General features: G+C 47.4%; 1 protein-coding gene across 1 annotated transcript in view; it reads left to right on the top strand.

The window, feature by feature from the left end:
* The window catches only part of LOC140387085 (uncharacterized), a 126,949-nt gene that overhangs the window by 78,537 nt on the left and 24,662 nt on the right, over positions 1-23,750 (top strand). The window contains exon 6 of the mRNA XM_072470094.1: positions 22,858-22,920. Coding sequence (XP_072326195.1) covers positions 22,858-22,920 — 63 coding nt within the window. The remainder of the gene's footprint in view (positions 1-22,857; positions 22,921-23,750) is intronic.

The raw sequence follows: 23,750 nt of genomic DNA, 5'->3' as shown, positions 1-23,750 counted from the left end.
CTGTTATCTGAGATAGCAGAGAGGACAACATCAATGCGCAAATACAACAGCAATGGAGAGCCCAGCCTGGATTCCTCTGACTCTCAGCGTCTGCCTCTCAGTTAATGTGGTTAAGGAGCTGGACAATGGAGCTTTGTTCTGATCCCGGGTCCTTTTGGATCTTATTGCAGGGAGGAGGTAGGGTGGGTGAGGGGGCTATTCCTTTAAAATGCAAAGGTGAGGAATTGGCCCAGAGACACACACAGACACACATAGACAGTCCCAGAGCCTAGAGGCTCACCGACAGGGCTAGCATTGTTTCAAAACACACATTCCTTGTGGATTTAAATTCCTCCTTGGATGTTATCTGAGCCCAGCTGTCCCAGGACGCCAGAGATAAGGAGTGGCAGCAAGGATTTGGGAGAGACTTTGGACCCCTGCCCTCTGAGCTGGAACATTAACATCTGATCTTGGATTAGCCCTGCTGGAATAGATCCCAGCGATAGATAGATATAAAAGGAGAGCAATTCAGCTCAGTGATTCCCACGGCAAAGGTGTACGGGCTGAGGCGAGGCAAGCAGGAGAACTAAAGGCAAAGAGTAACAAAGGAGGGAAGGTAAGAGCAATAGAGAGAAAAAGAGAGAGAGAGAGGGAAGGTGGAAGGGAAGGTGTATTTTTTAGGTTGCTTTTCACAATCTCTGGAAGTCTCAAAGCATTAGCAGGCAGCATGGCTAAGATGCCTGTCAGCTAGCTCAGTGCCCAGGGACCAGGAGGGTGCACCCTCCCTCCCTCTCTCTCTAATAACTCCACATCCTCCTGAATCTTTCCCTGCACCCTCTCTCCCTCTCTCTCTGATAATTGCATATCATCCTGAATGTGTCTCTGCACCCTCTCTCTCCCACTCTCTGACAACTCCACATCCTTCTGAATATTTCTCTGCACCCTCTCTCTCTCTCTGATAACTCCACATCCACCTGAATCTTTCTCTGCACCCTCTCTCTCTCTCTGATAACTCCACATCCACCCGAATCTTTCTCTGCATCCTCTCTCTCTCTCTCTCTTTGATAGCTCCACATCCTCCTGAATCTTTCCCTGCACCCTCTCTCTCTCCCTCTGATAACTCCACATTCTCCTGACTCTTTCTCTGCACCCTAACTCTCTCGCTCTAATAACTCCACATCCTCCTGAATCTTTCTCTGCACCCTCTCTCGCTCAAATAACTCCACATCCTCCTGAATCTTACCCTGCATCCTCTCTCTCTGATAACTCCATATCTTCTTGAATCTTTCTCTGCACCCTCTTTTTCTCTCCGTAATAACTCAACTTCCTCCTGAATCTTTCTCTGCACCCTCTCCTCTTTCTCCTTCTGATAACTCCACATTCTCCTGACTCTTTCACTGCATCCTATCTCTCTCTCTCTAATAACTCCACATCCTCCTGAATCCTTCTCTGCACCCTCTCTCTCTTGCTCTAATAACTACACATCCTCCTGAATCTTTCTCTGCACTCTCTCTCTCTCTGATAACTCCACATCCACCTGAATCTTTCACTGCACCCTCTCTCCCTCTTTGATAGCTCCACATCCTCCTGAATCTATCTCTGCACCCTCTCTCTCTCTCTCCCTCTGATAACTCAACATTCTCCTGACTCTTTCTCTGCACCCTATTTCTCTCTCTCTAATAACTCCACATCCTCCTGAATCTTTCTCTACACCCTCTCACTCTCGCTCTAATAACTCCACATCCTCCTGAATCTTTCTCTGCATCCTCTCTCTCCTTCTGATAACTCCACATCCTCCTGAATCATTCTCTGCACCGTCTCTCTCTCTGATAACTCCATATCCTCCAGAATCTTACTCTACACCCTCTCTCTCTCTCTGATAACTCCACATCCTCCTGAATCTTTCCCTGCACCCTCTCTCTCTCTCTCTCCCTCTGATAACTCCACATCCTCCTGAATCTTTCTCTGCACCATCTCTCTCTGTCTGATAACTCCACATCCTCCTGAATCTTTCTCTGCACCCTCTCTCTCTCTCTCTCTCTGATAACTCCATATCCTCCTGAATCTTTCTCTGCACCCTCTCTCTCTCTGGTAACTCCACATCCTCCTGAATCTTTCTCTGCACCCTCTCCATCTCTCTCTCTCTAATAGCTCCACATCTTCCAGAATCTTTCTCTGCACCCTCTCTCTCTCTCTCTCCCTCTGATAACTCCAGATTCTCCTGAATCTTTCTCTGAACCCGATCTCTCTCTCTAATAACTCCACATCCTCCTGAACCTTTCTCTGCCCCCCCTCTCTCTCTCACACAAATAACACCACATCCTCCTGAATCATTCTCTGCACCCTGTCTCTCACTATCTCTCTGATAACTGCACATCCTCCTGAATCTTTATCTGCACCCTCTCTCTCTCTCTCTCTCCCACAACTCCACATCCGTCTGAATCTTTCTCTGCACCCGCTCTCTCTCTCTCTCTCGTGGATAGCTCCGCATCCTCCTGAATCTTTCTTTGCGCCTTCACTCTCTCTCTCTGATAACTGCACATCCTCCTGAATCTTTCTCTGCATCCTCACTCTCACTCTAATAACTGCACAACCTCCTGAATCTTACCCTGCACCCTCTCTCTCTGATAACTCCTGAATCTTTCTCTGCACCCTCTCTCTCCTTCTGATAACTGCACATCCTCCTGAATCTTTCTCTGCACCCTCTCCCACTCTCTCTCTCTGATAGCTCCACATCTCACTGAATCTTTCTCTGCACCCTCTTTTTCTCTCCGGAATAACTCAACATCCTCCTGAATCTTTCTCTGCACCCTCTCCTCTTTCTCCTTCTGATAACTCAACATTCTCCTGACTCGTTCACTGCATCCTATCTCTCTCTCTCTAATATCTCCACATTCTCCTGAATCCTTCTCTGCACCCTCTCTCTCTCGTTCTAATAACTACACATCCTCCTGAATCTTTCTCTGCACTCTCTCTCTCTCTGATAACTCCATATCATCCTGAATCTTTCTCTGCACCCTCTCTCTCCTTCTGATAACTGCACATCCTCATGAATCTTTCTCTGCACCCTCTCTCTCTCTCTGATAACTCCATATCCTACTGAATCTTTCTCTGCACCCTCTCTCTCCTTCTGATAACTCCACATCCTCCTGAATCTTTCTCTGCGCGCTCTCTCCCTCTCTCTCTGATACCTCCACATCCTCCTGAATCTTTCTCTGCACCTGCTCTCTCTCTCTGATAACGCCACATCCTCCTGAATCTTTCTCTGCAACCTCTCTCCCTCTGACTCTGATAACTCCATATCCTCCTGTACCTTTCTCTGCATCCTCTCTCTCACTCTGATAACTCCACATCCTCCTGAATCTTTCCCTGCACCCTCTCTCTCTCTGATAACTCCACATCCTCTTGAATCTTTCTCTGCAAACTCTCCATCTCACTCTCTCTTATAGCTCCACATCCTCCTGAATCTTTCTCTGCACCCTCTCTCTCTCTCTCTACTATCTCCACATCCTTCTGAATCTTTCTCTGCACACTCTCTCTCTCTGATAACTCCACATCCTCCTGAATCTTTCTCTGCACCCTCTCTCCCTCTCTTTCTCTGATAATTGCATATGCTCCTGAATCTGTCTCTGCACCCTCTCTCTCTCTGTCTCTCTGATAACTCCACATCCTCCTCAATCTTTCTCTGCCCCCTCTCTCTCACTCTAATAGCTCCACAGCCTCCTAAATCTTTCTGTGCACCCTCTCTCTCTCTCTCTCTCCCACTCTCTGATAACTCCACATCCTTCTGAATCTTTCAGTGCACCCTCTCTCTCTCTCTCTTTGATAGCTCCACATCCTCCTGAATCTTTCTCTGCGCATTCACTCTCTCTCTGATAACTGCACATCCTCCTGAATCTTTCTCTGCACCCTCTCTCTCTCTCTGATAACTCCACATCCACCTGAATCTTTCTGTGCACCCTCTCTCTCTTTGATAGCTCCACATCCTCCTGAATCTTTCTCTGCACCCTCTCTCTCTCGCTCTAATAACTCCACATCCTCCTGAATCTTTCTCTGCACGCTCCCTCTCCTTCTGATAACTGCACATCCTCCTGAATCTTTCTCTGAACCTCCTCTCTCTCTCTGATAACTCCACATCCTTCTGAATCTTTCTCTGCACCCTCTCTCTCTCTCTCTGATAACTCCACATCCACCTGAATCTTTCTCTGCACCCTCTCTCTCTCTTTGATAGCTCCACATCCTCCTGAATCTTTCTCTGCACCTTCTCTCTCTCTCTCCCTCTGAAAACTCCACATTCTCCTGACTCTTTCTCTGCACCCTCTCTCTCTCGCTCTAATAACTACACGTCCTCCTGAATCTTTCTCTGCACTCTCTCTCTCTCTCTGATAACTCCATGTCATCCTGAATCTTTCTCTGCACCCTCTCTCTCCTTCTGATAACTGCACATCCTCATGAATCTTTCTCTGCACCCTCTCTCTCTCTCTGATAACTCCATATCCTACTGAATCTTTCTCTGCACCCTCTCTCTCCTTCTGATAACTCCACATCCTCCTGAATCTTTCTCTGCGCGCTCTCTCCCTCTCTCTCTGATACCTCCACATCCTCCTGAATCTTTCTCTGCACCTGCTCTCTCTCTCTGATAACGCCACATCCTCCTGAATCTTTCTCTGCAACCTCTCTCCCTCTGACTCTGATAACTCCATATCCTCCTGTACCTTTCTGTGCATCCTCTCTCTCACTCTGATAACTCCACATCCTCCTGAATCTTTCCCTGCACCCTCTCTCTCTCTGATAACTCCACATCCTCTTGAATCTTTCTCTGCAAACTCTCCATCTCACTCTCTCTTATAGCTCCACATCCTCCTGAATCTTTCTCTGCACTCTCTCTCTCTCTCTGTACTATCTCCACATCCTTCTGAATCTTTCTCTGCACACTCTCTCTCTCTGATAACTCCACATCCTCCTGAATCTTTCTCTGCACCCTCTCTCCCTCTCTTTCTCTGATAATTGCATATCCTCCTGAATCTGTCTCTGCACCCTCTCTCTATCTCTCTGATAACTCCACATCCACCTGAATCTTTCTCTGCACCCTCTCTCTCTCTTTGATAGCTCCACATCCTCCTGAATCTTTCTCTGCACCTTCTCTCTCACTCTCCCTCTGAAAACTCCACATTCTCCTGACTCTTTCTCTGCACCCTCTCTCTCTCGCTCTAAAAACTACACATCCTCCTGAATCTTTCTCTGCACTCTCTCTCTCTCTCTGATAACTCCATATCATCCTGAATCTTTCTCTGCACCCTCTCTCTCCTTCTGATAACTGCACATCCTCATGAATCTTTCTCTGCACCCTCTCTCTCTCTCTGATAACTCCATATCCTACTGAATCTTTCTCTGCACCCTCTCTCTCCTTCTGATAACTCCACATCCTCCTGAATCTTTCTCTGCGCGCTCTCTCCCTCTCTCTCTGATACCTCCACATCCTCCTGAATCTTTCTCTGCACCTGCTCTCTCTCTCTGATAACGCCACATCCTCCTGAATCTTTCTCTGCAACCTCTCTCCCTCTGACTCTGATAACTCCACATCCACCTGAATCTTTCTGTGCACCCTCTCTCTCTTTGATAGCTCCACATCCTCCTGAATCTTTCTCTGCACCCTCGCTCTCTCGCTCTAATAACTCCACATCCTCCTGAATCTTTCTCTGCACGCTCCCTCTCCTTCTGATAACTGCACATCCTCCTGAATCTTTCTCTGAACCTCCTCTCTCTCTGATAACTCCACATCCTTCTGAATCTTTCTCTGCACCCTCTCTCTCTCTCTCTGATAACTCCACATCCACCTGAATCTTTCTCTGCACCCTCTCTCTTTGATAGCTCCACATCCTCCTGAATCTTTCTCTGCACCTTCTCTCTCTCTCTCCCTCTGAAAACTCCACATTCTCCTGACTCTTTCTCTGCACCCTCTCTCTCTCGCTCTAATAACTACACGTCCTCCTGAATCTTTCTCTGCACTCTCTCTCTCTCTCTGATAACTCCATATCATCCTGAATCTTTCTCTGCACCCTCTCTCTCCTTCTGATAACTGCACATCCTCATGAATCTTTCTCTGCACCCTCTCTCTCTCTCTGATAACTCCATATCCTACTGAATCTTTCTCTGCACCCTCTCTCTCCTTCTGATAACTCCACATCCTCCTGAATCTTTCTCTGCGCGCTCTCTCCCTCTCTCTCTGATACCTCCACATCCTCCTGAATCTTTCTCTGCACCTGCTCTCTCTCTCTGATAACGCCACATCCTCCTGAATCTTTCTCTGCAACCTCTCTCCCTCTGACTCTGATAACTCCATATCCTCCTGTACCTTTCTGTGCATCCTCTCTCTCACTCTGATAACTCCACATCCTCCTGAATCTTTCCCTGCACCCTCTCTCTCTCTGATAACTCCACATCCTCTTGAATCTTTCTCTGCAAACTCTCCACCTCACTCTCTCTTATAGCTCCACATCCTCCTGACTCTTTCTCTGCACTCTCTCTCTCTCTCTCTACTATCTCCACATCCTTCTAAATCTTTCTCTGCACACTCTCTCTCTCTGATAACTCCACATCCTCCTGAATCTTTCTCTGCACCCTCTCTCCCTCTCTTTCTCTGATAATTGCATATCCTCCTGAATCTGTCTCTGCACCCTCTCTCTCTCTCTCTGATAACTCTACATCCACCTGAATCTTTCTCTGCACCCTCTCTCTCTCTTTGATAGCTCCACATCCTCCTGAATCTTTCTCTGCACCTTCTCTCTCACTCTCCCTCTGAAAACTCCACATTCTCCTGACTCTTTCTCTGCACCCTCTCTCTCTCGCTCTAAAAACTACACATCCTCCTGAATCTTTCTCTGCACTCTCTCTCTCTCGCTGATAACTCCATATCATCCTGAATCTTTCTCTGCACCCTCTCTCTCCTTCTGATAACTGCACATCCTCATGAATCTTTCTCTGCATCCTCTCTCTCTCTCTGATAACTCCATATCCTACTGAATCTTTCTCTGCACCCTCTCTCTCCTTCTGATAACTCCACATCCTCCTGAATCTTTCTCTGCGCGCTCTCTCCCTCTCTCTCTGATACCTCCACATCCTCCTGAATCTTTCTCTGCACCTGCTCTCTCTCTCTGATAACGCCACATCCTCCTGAATCTTTCTCTGCAACCTCTCTCCCTCTGACTCTGATAACTCCACATCCACCTGAATCTTTCTGTGCACCCTCTCTCTCTTTGATAGCTCCACATCCTCCTGAATCTTTCTCTGCACCCTCTCTCTCTCGCTCTAATAACTCCACATCCTCCTGAGTCTTTCTCTGCACGCTCCCTCTCCTTCTGATAACTGCACATCCTCCTGAATCTTTCTCTGAACCTCCTCTCTCTCTCTGATAACTCCACATCCTTCTGAATCTTTCTCTGCACCCTCTCTCTCTCTCTCTGATAACTCCACATCCACCTGAATCTTTCTCTGCACCCTCTCTCTTTGATAGCTCCACATCCTCCTGAATCTTTCTCTGCACCTTCTCTCTCTCTCTCCCTCTGAAAACTCCACATTCTCCTGACTCTTTCTCTGCACCCTCTCTCTCTCGCTATAATAACTACACATCCTCCTGAATCTTTCTCTGCACTCTCTCTCTCTCTCTGATAACTCCATATCATCCTGAATCTTTCTCTGCACCCTCTCTCTCCTTCTGATAACTGCACATCCTCATGAATCTTTCTCTGCACCCTCTCTCTCTCTCTGATAACTCCATATCCTACTGAATCTTTCTCTGCACCCTCTCTCTCCTTCTGATAACTCCACATCCTCCTGAATCTTTCTCTGCGCGCTCTCTCCCTCTCTCTCTGATACCTCCACATCCTCCTGAATCTTTCTCTGCATCCTCTCTCTCACTCTGATAACTCCACATCCTCCTGAATCTTTCCCTGCACCCTCTCTCTCTCTGATAACTCCACATCCTCTTGAATCTTTCTCTGCAAACTCTCCATCTCACTCTCTCTTATAGCTCCACATCCTCCTGAATCTTTCTCTGCACTCTCTCTCTCTCTCTCTACTATCTCCACATCCTCCTGAATCTTTCTCTGCACTCTCTCTCTCTCTCTGATAACTCCATATCATCCTGAATCTTTCTCTGCACCCTCTCTCTCCTTCTGATAACTGCACATCCTCATGAATCTTTCTCTGCACCCTCTCTTTCTCTCTGATAACTCCATATCCTACTGAATCTTTCTCTGCACCCTCTCTCTCCTTCTGATAACTCCACATCCTCCTGAATCTTTCTCTGCGCGCTCTCTCCCTCTCTCTCTGATACCTCCACATCCTCCTGAATCTTTCTCTGCACCTGCTCTCTCTCTCTGATAACGCCACATCCTCCTGAATCTTTCTCTGCAACCTCTCTCCCTCTGACTCTGATAACTCCACATCCTCCTGAATCTTTCTGTGCACCCTCTCTCTCTTTGATAACTCCACATCCTCCTGAATCTTTCCCTGCACCCTCTCTCTCTCTGATAACTCCACATCCTCTTGAATCTTTCTCTGCAAACTCTCCATATCACTCTCTCTTATAGCTCCACATCCTCCTGAATCTTTCTCTGCACCCTCTCTCTCTCTCTCTACTATCTCCACATCCTTCTGAATCTTTCTCTGCACACTCTCTCTCTCTGATAACTCCACATCCTCCTGAATCTTTCTCTGCACCCTCTCTCCCTCTCTTTCTCTGATAATTGCATATCCTCCTGAATCTGTCTCTGCACCCTCTCTCTCTCTGTCTCTCTGATAACTCCACATCCTCCTCAATCTTTCTCTGCCCCCTCTCTCTCACTCTAATAGCTCCACAGCCTCCTAAATCTTTCTGTGCACCCTCTCTCTCTCTCTCTCTCTCTCTTTGATAGCCCCACATCCTCCTGAATCTTTCTCTGCGCATTCACTCTCTCTCTCTCTGATAACTGCACATCCTCCTGAATCTTTCTCTGCACCCTCTCTCTCTCTCTGATTACTCCACATCCACCTGAATCTTTCTGTGCACCCTCTCTCTCTTTGATAGCTCCACATCCTCCTGAATCTTTCTCTGCACCTTCTCTCTCTCTCTCCCTCTGAAAACTCCACATTCTCCTGACTCTTTCTCTGCACCCTCTCTCTCTCGCTCTAATAACTCCACATCCTCCTGAATCTTTCTCTGCACGCTCCGTCTCCTTCTGATAACTGCACATCCTCCTGAATCTTTCTCTGAACCTCCTCTCTCTCTCTGATAACTCCACATCCTTCTGAATCTTTCTCTGCACCCTCTCTCTCTCTCTCTGATAACTCCACATCCACCTGAATCTTTCTCTGCACCCTCTCTCTCTCTTTGATAGCTCCACATCCTCCTGAATCTTTCTCTGCACCTTCTCTCTCTCTCCCTCTGAAAACTCCACATTCTCCTGACTCTTTCTCTGCACCCTCTCTCTCTCGCTCTAATAACTCCACATCCTCCTGAATCTTTCTCCGCACGCTCTCTCTCCTTCTGATAACTGCACATCCTCCTGAATCTTTCTCTGAACCGCCTCTCTCTCTCTGATAACTCCACATCCTCCTGAATCTGTCTCTGCACCCTATCTTTCTCTCTCTGATAACTCCATATCCTCCTGAATAATTTTCTGCATCCTCTCTCTCACTCCGATAACTGCACATCCTCCTGAATCTTTCTCTACACCCTCTCTCCCTCTCTCTCTAATAACTCCACATCCTCCTGAATCTTTCTCTGCACCCTCTCTCCCTCTCTCTCTCTGATAATTGCATAGCCTCCTGAATCTGTCTCTTCACCCTCTCTCTCTCTGTGTCTCTGATAACTCCACATCCTCCTCAATCTTTCTCTGCACCCTCTCTCTCACTCTTATAACTCCACAGCCTCCTGAACCTTTCTGTGCACCCTCTCTCTCTCTCCCACTCTCTGATAACTCCACATCCTTCTGAATCTTTCTCTGCACCCTCTCTCTCTCTGACAACTCCACATCCACCTGAATCTTTCTCTGCACCCTCTCTCTCTCTCCCTCTGATAACTCCACATTCTCCTGACTCTTTCTCTGCACCCTATCTCTCTCTCTCTAATAATTCCACATCCTCCTGAATCTTTCTCTGCACCCTCTCTCTCTCGCTCTAATAACTCCACATCCTCCTGAATCTTTCTCTGCACCCTCTCTCTCCTTCTGATAACACCACATCCTCCTGAATCTTTCTCTGCACCCTCTCTCTCCTTCTGATAACTGCACATACTCCTGAATCATTCTCTGCACCCTCTCTCTCTCTGATAACTCCATATCCTCCAGAATCTTTCTCTGCACCCTCCCTCTCTCTCTGATAACCCCACATCCTCCTGAATCTTTCTCTGCACCATCTACCTCTCTGATAACTCCACATCCTCCTGAATCTTTCTCTGCACCCTCTCTCTCGCTCTGTCTCTGATAACTCCATATACTCCTGAATCTTTCCCTGCACCCTCTCTCTCTCTGATAACTCCACATCCTCCTGAATCTTTCTCTGCACCCTCTCTCTCTCTCTCCCTCTGATCACTCCACATCCTTCTGAATCTTTCTCTGCACCCTCTCTCTCTCTCTGATAACTCCACATCCACCTGAATCTTTCTCTGCACCCTCTCCCTCTCTCTCTCTTTGATAGCTCCACGTCCTCCTGAATCTTTCTCTGCGCATTCACTCTCTCTCTCTCTGATAGCTGCACATCCTCCTGAAACTTTCTCTGCACCCTCTCTCTCTCTCTGATAACTCCACATCCACCTGAATATTTCTCTGCACACTCTCTCTCTTTGATGGCTCCACATCCTCCTGAATCTTTCTCTGCACGCTCTCTCTCCTTCTGATAACTGCACATCCTCCTGAATCTTTCTCTGAACCTCCTCTCTCTCTCTGATAACTCCACATCCTCCTGAATCTGTCTCTGCACCCTCTCTCTCTCTCTCTCTCAGATAACTCCATATCCTCCTGAATAATTTTCTGCATCCTCTCTCACTCTGATAATTCCACATCCTCCTGAATCTTTCCCTGCACCCTCTCTCTCTCTGATAACTCCACATCCTCCTGAATCTTTCTCTGCAACCTCTCCATCTCTCTCTCCAATAGCTCCACATCCTCCTGAATCTTTCTCTGCACCGCCTCGCTCTCACTCTAATAACTCCACATCCTCCTGAATCTTTCTCTGCACCCTCTCTCTCTTTCTGATAACTCCACATCCTCCTGAATTTTTCTCTACACCCTCTCTCCCTCTCTCTCTAATAACTCCACATCCTCCTGAATCTTTCTCTGCACCCTCTCTCCCTCTCTCTCTCTGATAATTGCATAGCCGCCTGAATCTGTCTCTTCACCCTCTCTCTCTCTGTGTCTCTGATAACTCCACATCCTCCTCAATCTTTCTCTGCACCCTCTCTCTCAGTCTAATAAATCCACAGCCTCCTGAATCTTTCTGTGCACCCTCTCTCTCTCTCTCCCACTCTCTGATAACTCCACATCCTTCTGAATCTTTCTCTGCTCCCTCTTTCTCTCTCTGATAACTCCACATCCACCTGAATCTTTCTCTGCACCCTCTCTCTCTCTCTCTCTCTTTGATAGCTCCAGATCCTCCTGAATCTTTCTCTGCACCTTCACTCTCTCTCTCTCTCTGATAACTGCACATCCTTCTGAATCTTTCTCTGCACCCCCTCTCTCTCTCTGATAACTCCACATCCACCTGAATCTTTCTCTGCACCCTCTCTCTCTCTCCCTCTGATAACTCCACATTCTCCTGACTCTTTCTCTGCACCCTATCTCTCTCTCTCTAAAAGTCCACATCCTCCTGAATCTTTCTCTGCACCCTCTCTCTCTCGCTCTAATAACTCCACATCCTCCTGAATCTTTCTCTGCACCCTCTCTCTCCTTCTGATAACACCACATCCTCCTGAATCTTTCTCTGCACCCTCTTTCTCCTTCTGATAACTGCACATACTCCTGAATCATTCTCTGCACCCTCTCTCTCTCTGATTACTCCATATCCTCCAGAATCTTTCTCTGCACCCTCTCTCTCTCGCTCTAATAACTCCACATCCTCCTGAATCTTTCTCTGCACCCTCTCTCTCCTTCTGATAACACCACATCCTCCTGAATCTTTCTCTGCACCCTCTTTCTCCTTCTGATAACTGCACATACTCCTGAATCATTCTCTGCACCCTCTCTCTCTCTCTCTGATTACTCCATATCCTCCAGAATCTTTCTCTGCACCCTCCCTCTCTCTCTGATAACCCCACATTCTCCTGAATCTTTCTCTGCACCATCTCTCTCTCTGATAACTCCACATCCTCCTGAATCTTTCTCTGCACCCTCTCTCTCTCTCTGATAACTCCATATCCTCCTGAATCTTTCCCTGCACCCTCTCTCTCTCTGATAACTCCACATCCTCCTGAATCTTTCTCTGCACCCTCTCTCTCTCTCTCTCTCTCCCTCTGATAACTCCAGATTCTCCTGAATCTTTCTCTGCACCCTCTCTCTCTCGCGCGCAAATAACTCTACATCCTCCTCAATCTTTCTCTGCACCCTGTCTCTCTCTCTATCTCTCTGATAACTGCACATCCTCCTGAATCTTTCTGTGTACCCCCTCTCTATCTCTGATAACTCCACAGCCTCCTGATTCTTTCTCTGCACCCTCTCTCTCTCTCTCCCACTCTCCGATAACTGCACATCCTCCTGAATCTTTCTCTGCACCCTCTCTCTCCTTCTGATAACTGCACATCCTCCTGAATCATTCTCTGCACCCTCTCTCTCTCTGATAACTCCATATCCTCCAGAATCTTTCTCTGCTCCCTCCCTCTCTCTCTGATAACCCCACATCCTCCTGAATCTTTCTCTGCACCAACTCTCTCTCTGATAACTCCACATCCTCCTGAATCTTTCTCTGCACCCTCTCTCTCTCTCTCTCTGATAACTCCATATCCTCCTGAATCTTTCCCTGCACCCTCTCTCTCTCTCTGATAACTCCACATCCTCCTGAATCTTTCTCTGCACCCTCTCTCTCTCTCTCTCTCCCTCTGATAACTCCAGATTCTCCTGAATCTTTCTCTGAACCCGATCTCTCTCTCTCTAATAACTCCACATCCTCCTGAATCTTTCTCTGCACCCTCTCTCTCTTGCGCAAGTAACTCCACATCCTCCTGAATCTTTCTCTGCGCCCTGTCTCTCTCTATCTCTCTGAAAACTGCACATCCTCCTGAATCTTTCTCTGCACCCTCTCTCCCTCTCTCTCTCTGATAATTGCATAGCCTCCTGAATCTGTCTCTGCACCATCTCTCTCTCTGTATCTCTGATAATTCCACATCCTCCTCAATCTTTCTCTGCACCCTCTCTCTCACTCTAATAACTCCACAGCCTTCTGAATCTTTCTGTGCACCCTCTCTCTCTCTCTCCCACTCTCTGATAACTCCACATCCATCTGAATCTTTCTCTGCACCCTCTCTCTCTCTCTCTCTTTGATAGCTCCAGATCCTCCTGAATCTTTCTCTGCGCCTTCACTCTCTCTCTCTCTGATAACTGCACATCCTCCTGAATCTTTCTCTGCACCCTCTCTCTCTCTCTGACAACTCCACATCCACCTGGATCTTTCTCTGCACCCTCTCTCTCTCTCCCTCTGATAACTCCACATTCTCCTGACTCTTTCTCTGCACCCTATCTCTCTCTCTCTAATAAGCCCACATCCTCCTGAATCTTTCTCTGCACCCTCTCTCTCTCGCTCTAATAACTCCACATCATCCTGAATCTTTCTCCGCACTCTCTCTCTCCTTCTGATAACTGCACATCCTCCTGAATCTTTCTCTGAACCCTCTCTCTCTCTCTGATAACTCCATATCTTCCTGAATCTTTCTCTGCACCCTCTCTCTCCTTCTGATAACTCGACATCCTCCTGAATCTTTCTCTGTACCCTCTCTCTCCTTCTGATAACTGCACATCCTCCTGAATCTTTCTCTGAACCCTCTCTCTCTCTCTGATAACTCCATATCTTCCTGAATCTTTCTCTGCACCCTCTCTCTCCTTCTGATAACTCCACATTCTCCTGACTCTTTCTCTGCACCCTATCTCTCTCTCTCTAAAAGTCCACATCCTCCTGAATCTTTCTCTGCACCCTCTCTCTCTCGCTCTAATAACTCCACATCCTCCTGAATCTTTCTCTGCACCCTCTCTCTCCTTCTGATAACACCACATCCTCCTGAATCTTTCTCTGCACCCTCTTTCTCCTTCTGATAACTGCACATACTCCTGAATCATTCTCTGCACCCTCTCTCTCTCTGATTACTCCATATCCTCCAGAATCTTTCTCTGCACCCTCTCTCTCTCGCTCTAATAACTCCACATCCTCCTGAATCTTTCTCTGCACCCTCTCTCTCCTTCTGATAACACCACATCCTCCTGAATCTTTCTCTGCACCCTCTTTCTCCTTCTGATAACTGCACATACTCCTGAATCATTCTCTGCACCCTCTCTCTCTCTCTCTGATTACTCCATATCCTCCAGAATCTTTCTCTGCACCCTCCCTCTCTCTCTGATAACCCCACATTCTCCTGAATCTTTCTCTGCACCATCTCTCTCTCTGATAACTCCACATCCTCCTGAATCTTTCTCTGCACCCTCTCTCTCTCTCTGATAACTCCATATCCTCCTGAATCTTTCCCTGCACCCTCTCTCTCTCTGATAACTCCACATCCTCCTGAATCTTTCTCTGCACCCTCTCTCTCTCTCTCTCTCTCCCTCTGATAACTCCAGATTCTCCTGAATCTTTCTCTGCACCCTCTCTCTCTCGCGCGCAAATAACTCTACATCCTCCTCAATCTTTCTCTGCACCCTGTCTCTCTCTCTATCTCTCTGATAACTGCACATCCTCCTGAATCTTTCTGTGTACCCCCTCTCTATCTCTGATAACTCCACAGCCTCCTGATTCTTTCTCTGCACCCTCTCTCTCTCTCTCCCACTCTCCGATAACTGCACATCCTCCTGAATCTTTCTCTGCACCCTCTCTCTCCTTCTGATAACTGCACATCCTCCTGAATCATTCTCTGCACCCTCTCTCTCTCTGATAACTCCATATCCTCCAGAATCTTTCTCTGCTCCCTCCCTCTCTCTCTGATAACCCCACATCCTCCTGAATCTTTCTCTGCACCAACTCTCTCTCTGATAACTCCACATCCTCCTGAATCTTTCTCTGCACCCTCTCTCTCTCTCTCTCTGATAACTCCATATCCTCCTGAATCTTTCCCTGCACCCTCTCTCTCTCTCTGATAACTCCACATCCTCCTGAATCTTTCTCTGCACCCTCTCTCTCTCTCTCTCTCCCTCTGATAACTCCAGATTCTCCTGAATCTTTCTCTGAACCCGATCTCTCTCTCTCTAATAACTCCACATCCTCCTGAATCTTTCTCTGCACCCTCTCTCTCTTGCGCAAGTAACTCCACATCCTCCTGAATCTTTCTCTGCGCCCTGTCTCTCTCTATCTCTCTGAAAACTGCACATCCTCCTGAATCTTTCTCTGCACCCTCTCTCCCTCTCTCTCTCTGATAATTGCATAGCCTCCTGAATCTGTCTCTGCACCATCTCTCTCTCTGTATCTCTGATAATTCCACATCCTCCTCAATCTTTCTCTGCACCCTCTCTCTCACTCTAATAACTCCACAGCCTTCTGAATCTTTCTGTGCACCCTCTCTCTCTCTCTCCCACTCTCTGATAACTCCACATCCATCTGAATCTTTCTCTGCACCCTCTCTCTCTCTCTCTCTTTGATAGCTCCAGATCCTCCTGAATCTTTCTCTGCGCCTTCACTCTCTCTCTCTCTGATAACTGCACATCCTCCTGAATCTTTCTCTGCACCCTCTCTCTCTCTCTGACAACTCCACATCCACCTGGATCTTTCTCTGCACCCTCTCTCTCTCTCACTCTGATAACTCCACATTCTCCTGACTCTTTCTCTGCACCCTATCTCTCTCTCTCTAATAACTCCACATCCTCCTGAATCTTTCTCTGCACCCTCTCTCTCCTTCTGATAACACCACATCCTCCTGAATCTTTCTCTGCACCCTCTTTCTCCTTCTGATAACTGCACATACTCCTGAATCATTCTCTGCACCCTCTCTCTCTCTCTCTGATTACTCCATATCCTCCAGAATCTTTCTCTGCACCCTCCCTCTCTCTCTGATAACCCCACATTCTCCTGAATCTTTCTCTGCACCATCTCTCTCTCTGATAACTCCACATCCTCCTGAATCTTTCTCTGCACCCTCTCTCTCTCTCTGATAACTCCATATCCTCCTGAATCTTTCCCTGCACCCTCTCTCTCTCTGATAACTCCACATCCTCCTGAATCTTTCTCTGCACCCTCTCTCTCTCTCTCTCTCTCCCTCTGATAACTCCAGATTCTCCTGAATCTTTCTCTGCACCCTCTCTCTCTCGCGCGCAAATAACTCTACATCCTCCTCAATCTTTCTCTGCACCCTGTCTCTCTCTCTATCTCTCTGATAACTGCACATCCTCCTGAATCTTTCTGTGTACCCCCTCTCTATCTCTGATAACTCCACAGCCTCCTGATTCTTTCTCTGCACCCTCTCTCTCTCTCTCCCACTCTCCGATAACTGCACATCCTCCTGAATCTTTCTCTGCACCCTCTCTCTCCTTCTGATAACTGCACATCCTCCTGAATCATTCTCTGCACCCTCTCTCTCTCTGATAACTCCATATCCTCCAGAATCTTTCTCTGCTCCCTCCCTCTCTCTCTGATAACCCCACATCCTCCTGAATCTTTCTCTGCACCAACTCTCTCTCTGATAACTCCACATCCTCCTGAATCTTTCTCTGCACCCTCTCTCTCTCTCTCTCTGATAACTCCATATCCTCCTGAATCTTTCCCTGCACCCTCTCTCTCTCTCTGATAACTCCACATCCTCCTGAATCTTTCTCTGCACCCTCTCTCTCTCTCTCTCTCCCTCTGATAACTCCAGATTCTCCTGAATCTTTCTCTGAACCCGATCTCTCTCTCTCTAATAACTCCACATCCTCCTGAATCTTTCTCTGCACCCTCTCTCTCTTGCGCAAGTAACTCCACATCCTCCTGAATCTTTCTCTGCGCCCTGTCTCTCTCTATCTCTCTGAAAACTGCACATCCTCCTGAATCTTTCTCTGCACCCTCTCTCCCTCTCTCTCTCTGATAATTGCATAGCCTCCTGAATCTGTCTCTGCACCATCTCTCTCTCTGTATCTCTGATAATTCCACATCCTCCTCAATCTTTCTCTGCACCCTCTCTCTCACTCTAATAACTCCACAGCCTTCTGAATCTTTCTGTGCACCCTCTCTCTCTCTCTCCCACTCTCTGATAACTCCACATCCATCTGAATCTTTCTCTGCACCCTCTCTCTCTCTCTCTCTTTGATAGCTCCAGATCCTCCTGAATCTTTCTCTGCGCCTTCACTCTCTCTCTCTCTGATAACTGCACATCCTCCTGAATCTTTCTCTGCACCCTCTCTCTCTCTCTGACAACTCCACATCCACCTGGATCTTTCTCTGCACCCTCTCTCTCTCTCCCTCTGATAACTCCACATTCTCCTGACTCTTTCTCTGCACCCTATCTCTCTCTCTCTAATAAGCCCACATCCTCCTGAATCTTTCTCTGCACCCTCTCTCTCTCGCTCTAATAACTCCACATCATCCTGAATCTTTCTCCGCACTCTCTCTCTCCTTCTGATAACTGCACATCCTCCTGAATCTTTCTCTGAACCCTCTCTCTCTCTCTGATAACTCCATATCTTCCTGAATCTTTCTCTGCACCCTCTCTCTCCTTCTGATAACTCGACATCCTCCTGAATCTTTCTCTGTACCCTCTCTCTCCTTCTGATAACTGCACATCCTCCTGAATCTTTCTCTGAACCCTCTCTCTCTCTCTGATAACTCCATATCTTCCTGAATCTTTCTCTGCACCCTCTCTCTCCTTCTGATAACTCCACATTCTCCTGACTCTTTCTCTGCACCCTATCTCTCTCTCTCTAAAAGTCCACATCCTCCTGAATCTTTCTCTGCACCCTCTCTCTCTCGCTCTAATAACTCCACATCCTCCTGAATCTTTCTCTGCACCCTCTCTCTCCTTCTGATAACACCACATCCTCCTGAATCTTTCTCTGCACCCTCTTTCTCCTTCTGATAACTGCACATACTCCTGAATCATTCTCTGCACCCTCTCTCTCTCTGATTACTCCATATCCTCCAGAATCTTTCTCTGCACCCTCTCTCTCTCGCTCTAATAACTCCACATCCTCCTGAATCTTTCTCTGCACCCTCTCTCTCCTTCTGATAACACCACATCCTCCTGAATCTTTCTCTGCACCCTCTTTCTCCTTCTGATAACTGCACATACTCCTGAATCATTCTCTGCACCCTCTCTCTCTCTCTCTGATTACTCCATATCCTCCAGAATCTTTCTCTGCACCCTCCCTCTCTCTCTGATAACCCCACATTCTCCTGAATCTTTCTCTGCACCATCTCTCTCTCTGATAACTCCACATCCTCCTGAATCTTTCTCTGCACCCTCTCTCTCTCTCTGATAACTCCATATCCTCCTGAATCTTTCCCTGCACCCTCTCTCTCTCTGATAACTCCACATCCTCCTGAATCTTTCTCTGCACCCTCTCTCTCTCTCTCTCTCTCCCTCTGATAACTCCAGATTCTCCTGAATCTTTCTCTGCACCCTCTCTCTCTCGCGCGCAAATAACTCTACATCCTCCTCAATCTTTCTCTGCACCCTGTCTCTCTCTCTATCTCTCTGATAACTGCACATCCTCCTGAATCTTTCTGTGTACCCCCTCTCTATCTCTGATAACTCCACAGCCTCCTGATTCTTTCTCTGCACCCTCTCTCTCTCTCTCCCACTCTCCGATAACTGCACATCCTCCTGAATCTTTCTCTGCACCCTCTCTCTCCTTCTGATAACTGCACATCCTCCTGAATCATTCTCTGCACCCTCTCTCTCTCTGATAACTCCATATCCTCCAGAATCTTTCTCTGCTCCCTCCCTCTCTCTCTGATAACCCCACATCCTCCTGAATCTTTCTCTGCACCAACTCTCTCTCTGATAACTCCACATCCTCCTGAATCTTTCTCTGCACCCTCTCTCTCTCTCTCTCTGATAACTCCATATCCTCCTGAATCTTTCCCTGCACCCTCTCTCTCTCTCTGATAACTCCACATCCTCCTGAATCTTTCTCTGCACCCTCTCTCTCTCTCTCTCTCCCTCTGATAACTCCAGATTCTCCTGAATCTTTCTCTGAACCCGATCTCTCTCTCTCTAATAACTCCACATCCTCCTGAATCTTTCTCTGCACCCTCTCTCTCTTGCGCAAGTAACTCCACATCCTCCTGAATCTTTCTCTGCGCCCTGTCTCTCTCTATCTCTCTGAAAACTGCACATCCTCCTGAATCTTTCTCTGCACCCTCTCTCCCTCTCTCTCTCTGATAATTGCATAGCCTCCTGAATCTGTCTCTGCACCATCTCTCTCTCTGTATCTCTGATAATTCCACATCCTCCTCAATCTTTCTCTGCACCCTCTCTCTCACTCTAATAACTCCACAGCCTTCTGAATCTTTCTGTGCACCCTCTCTCTCTCTCTCCCACTCTCTGATAACTCCACATCCATCTGAATCTTTCTCTGCACCCTCTCTCTCTCTCTCTCTTTGATAGCTCCAGATCCTCCTGAATCTTTCTCTGCGCCTTCACTCTCTCTCTCTCTGATAACTGCACATCCTCCTGAATCTTTCTCTGCACCCTCTCTCTCTCTCTGACAACTCCACATCCACCTGGATCTTTCTCTGCACCCTCTCTCTCTCTCCCTCTGATAACTCCACATTCTCCTGACTCTTTCTCTGCACCCTATCTCTCTCTCTCTAATAAGCCCACATCCTCCTGAATCTTTCTCTGCACCCTCTCTCTCTCGCTCTAATAACTCCACATCATCCTGAATCTTTCTCCGCACTCTCTCTCTCCTTCTGATAACTGCACATCCTCCTGAATCTTTCTCTGAACCCTCTCTCTCTCTCTGATAACTCCATATCTTCCTGAATCTTTCTCTGCACCCTCTCTCTCCTTCTGATAACTCGACATCCTCCTGAATCTTTCTCTGTACCCTCTCTCTCCTTCTGATAACTGCACATCCTCCTGAATCATTCTCTGCACCCTCGCTCTCTCTCTGATAACCCCACATCCTCCTGAATTTTTCTCTGCACCAACTCTCTCTCTGATAACTCCACACCTCCTGAATCTTTCTCTGCACCCTCTCTCTCTCTCTCGCTGATAATTCCATATCCTCCTGAATCTTTCCCTGCACCCTCTCTCTCTCTGATAACCCCACATCCTCCTGAATCTTTCTCTGCACCAACTCTCTCTCTGATAACTCCACATCCTCCTGAATCTTTCTCTGCACGCTCTTTCTCTCTCTCTCTGATAACTCCATATCCTCCTGAATCTTTCTCTGCACCCTGTCTCTCTCTATCTCTCTGATAACTGCACATCCTCCTGAATCTTTCTCTGCACCCTCTCTCTCTCTCTGATAACTCCACATCCTCCTGAATCTTTCTCTGCACCCTGTCTCTCTCTATCTCTCTGATAACTGCACATCCTCCTGAATCTTTCTCTGCACCCTCTCTCTCTATCTGATAACTCCACAGCCTCCTGATTCTTTCTCTTCACCCTCTCTCTCTCTCTCTGATAACTCCACATCCTCCTGAATCTTTCTCTGCACCCTGTCTCTCTCTATCTCTCTGATAACTGCACATCCTCCTGAATCTTTCTCTGCACCCTCTCTCTCTTTCTGAAAACTCCAGATTCTCCTGAATCTTTCTCTGTGCCCTCTCTCTCTAATAACTCCACATCCTCCTGAATCTTTCTCTGCAACCTGTCTCTCTCGCTCACTCTCTGATAACTCCACATCCTCCTGAATCTTTCTCTGTGCTCTCTCTAATAACTCCACATCCTCCTGAATCTTTCTCTGCACCCTCTCTCTCTCGCTCAAATAACTCCATATCCTCCTGAATGTTTCTCTGCACCCTCTCTCTCTCTGATAACTCCACATCCTCCTGAATGTTTCTCTGCACCCTCTCTCTCTCGCTCAAATAACTCCACATCCTCCTGAATCTTTCTCTGCACCCTCTCTCGAACAACTCCACATCCTCCTGAATCTTTCTCTGCGCCCTCTCTCTTTCTGTGATAACTCCACATCCTCCTGAATCTTTCTCTGCACCCTCTCTCTCTCTCTCGAATAACTCCACATCGTCCTGAATTTTCTCTGCATCCTCTCTCTCTCTCTCGAATAACTCCACATCCTCCTGAATCTTTCTCTGCGCCCTCTCTCTCTCTGTGATAACTCCACATTCTCCTGAATCTTTCTCTGCAACCTCTCCATTTCTCTTTAATAGCTCCACATCCTCCTGAATCTTTGTCTGCACCCTCTCCTTCTCTCTCTAATAATTCCACATCCTCCTGAATCTTTCTCTGCACCCTCTCTCTTTCTGTTAACTCCACATCCTCCTGAATCTTTCTGTGCACCCCCTCTCTCTCTCTCTCTGATAACTCCACAATCTACTGAATCTTTCTCTGCGCCCCCTCTCTCTCTCTCTGACAACTCCACATCCTCCTGAATCTTTCTCTGCACCCTCTCTCTCTCTCTGATACCTCCACATCCTCCTGAATCTTTCTCTGCACCCTCTCTCTCTCTCTGATACCTCCACATCCTCCTGAATCTTTCTCTGCACCCTCTCTGTCTCTGATGCCTCCACATCCCCCTGAATCTTTCTCTTCACCCTCTCTCTCTCTCTCTGTTAACTCCACATCCTCCTGTATCTTTCTCTTCACCCTCTCTCTCTCTCTCTGGTAACTCCACATCCTCCTGAACCTTTCTGTGCACCCCCTCTCTCTCTCTCTCTCTGATAACTCCACAATCTACTGAATCTTTCTCTGCGCCCCCCTCTCTCTCTCTCTGACAACTCCACATCCTCCTGAATCTTTCTCTGCACCCTCTCTCTCTCTCTGATGCCTCCACATCCTCCTGAATCTTTCTCTTCACCCTCTCTCTCTCTCTGTTAACTCCACATCCTCCTGAATCTTTCTCTGCGCCCACTCTCTCTCGCTCAAATAACTCCACATCCTCCTGAAGGTCTGACACCCAGAACTGGACACAATGCTGCAGTGGAGATTCAATCAATGAAGGAGCAAGAACGGGGGGAGAGAGAGAGAGAGAAGGAAGGAGAGAGATGAGAGAGAGAAAAGGATACAAGAGAATGCAGTGATTGAGGAAACCATTGTGCTGGGGAATTCTCCGTTTTAGCGAAGCTTTGGGAGTCAGAATCATGTGATTGGGAGATGAATGGGACAACAGGAGTGGGAACATTGTGTACAGCGCGTCTCTGACACCCAGTAACCGCAAAGAGTGAAGGCGATCAGATTCTGTGCTTGATAAATGTCAGCGCTGCTTCAATGAAGATAATAACAAATTAAAACAAAAACACGCACAACCCACACGGAACGCCAAGGGGCAGAATTGGAACAAGTTTGTGGTGGGAGAGTGTGGGCGGAGGAACTGTCACAACTTGTTCGCTAACCCTCAGTAACCCTTCCTCACTCGGTTCTATAAAAGGGGACTAGCCCAAGCATAGCCACATCACTGAGGCACAGAGGCTGCAAACCCACAGCACAGAGACAGAGAGCGGGTAATTTGTCATTTCACACAGGCTGGGAGTAATTCCGCAGTTTTAATTGTCGTTTACGGATTGAATGTGGCTCTTTTGTATATTTATTTAATTTGTGCTTTTCCTCCCCCGCAGTCCCACCGCAAAGAGAAACCATGAAGACTTTCGCTACTATTCTCACTGTGTTTCTGATAGTGGGTAAGTGTCTTTAATCTATTCCCCCAGCCCGGAACTTTCTGTTTAAAATAAATTATCCAGCATAATCCCAATTCTAGTTTCTAACCACATGTTGCTTTTCATTCTTTTTACCAATCACCTTAAATTCAGACTCTGTTCATTGATGTGAAGTGAAATTATTTTTTCCCAGTAGCCGTGTGTAATAATAATAATCTTTATTGTCACAAGTAGGCATACATTAACACTGCAATGAAGATACTGTGAAAAGCCCCGAGTCACCACTTTCCGGCGCCTGTTCGGGTACAGAGGGAGAATTTACAATGCTAAATTACCTAATAGCACGTCTTTTGAAATTGGAAATGCAGGGGTCATAGGATCATAGAATTCCTACATTGCAGAAGGAGGCCATGCTGCCCATCGAGTGTGTAGCGACCCTCTGAAGGAGCACGCTACCTAGGCCCCTGCCCCATCCCCGCAACCAGTAACCCCATGTAATCTTTGAACACGAAGGGCAAATTATTATGGCCAATCCACCTAACTTGCACATATTTGGACTGTGGGAGGAAACCGGAGCACCCGGTGGAATCGCACACAGACACGGGGAGAACGTGCAAACTCCATACGGTCACCCAAGGCTGGAATTGAACCTGGGACCCTGGAGCTGTGAGGCAGCAGTGCTGACCACAGCCACTGTGCCGCCTCCTTACTTGCTATCCATTCACAGCATCATAATTAGAACTGGCAGGAAGATATCCCCCCCCCCCCCCCCCCCGCCGCCTCTCTGCCGAATTAGAATATACACAGTTGAGGATTTTGAAAGTGTTTAACAAACAGCGATCGAGCAAGGTCTT

Source organism: Scyliorhinus torazame, chromosome 12, assembly GCF_047496885.1.
Source record: "Scyliorhinus torazame isolate Kashiwa2021f chromosome 12, sScyTor2.1, whole genome shotgun sequence".
NCBI lineage: Eukaryota > Metazoa > Chordata > Chondrichthyes > Carcharhiniformes > Scyliorhinidae > Scyliorhinus > Scyliorhinus torazame.
This window is presented reverse-complemented; position numbering and strand designations above follow the sequence as displayed.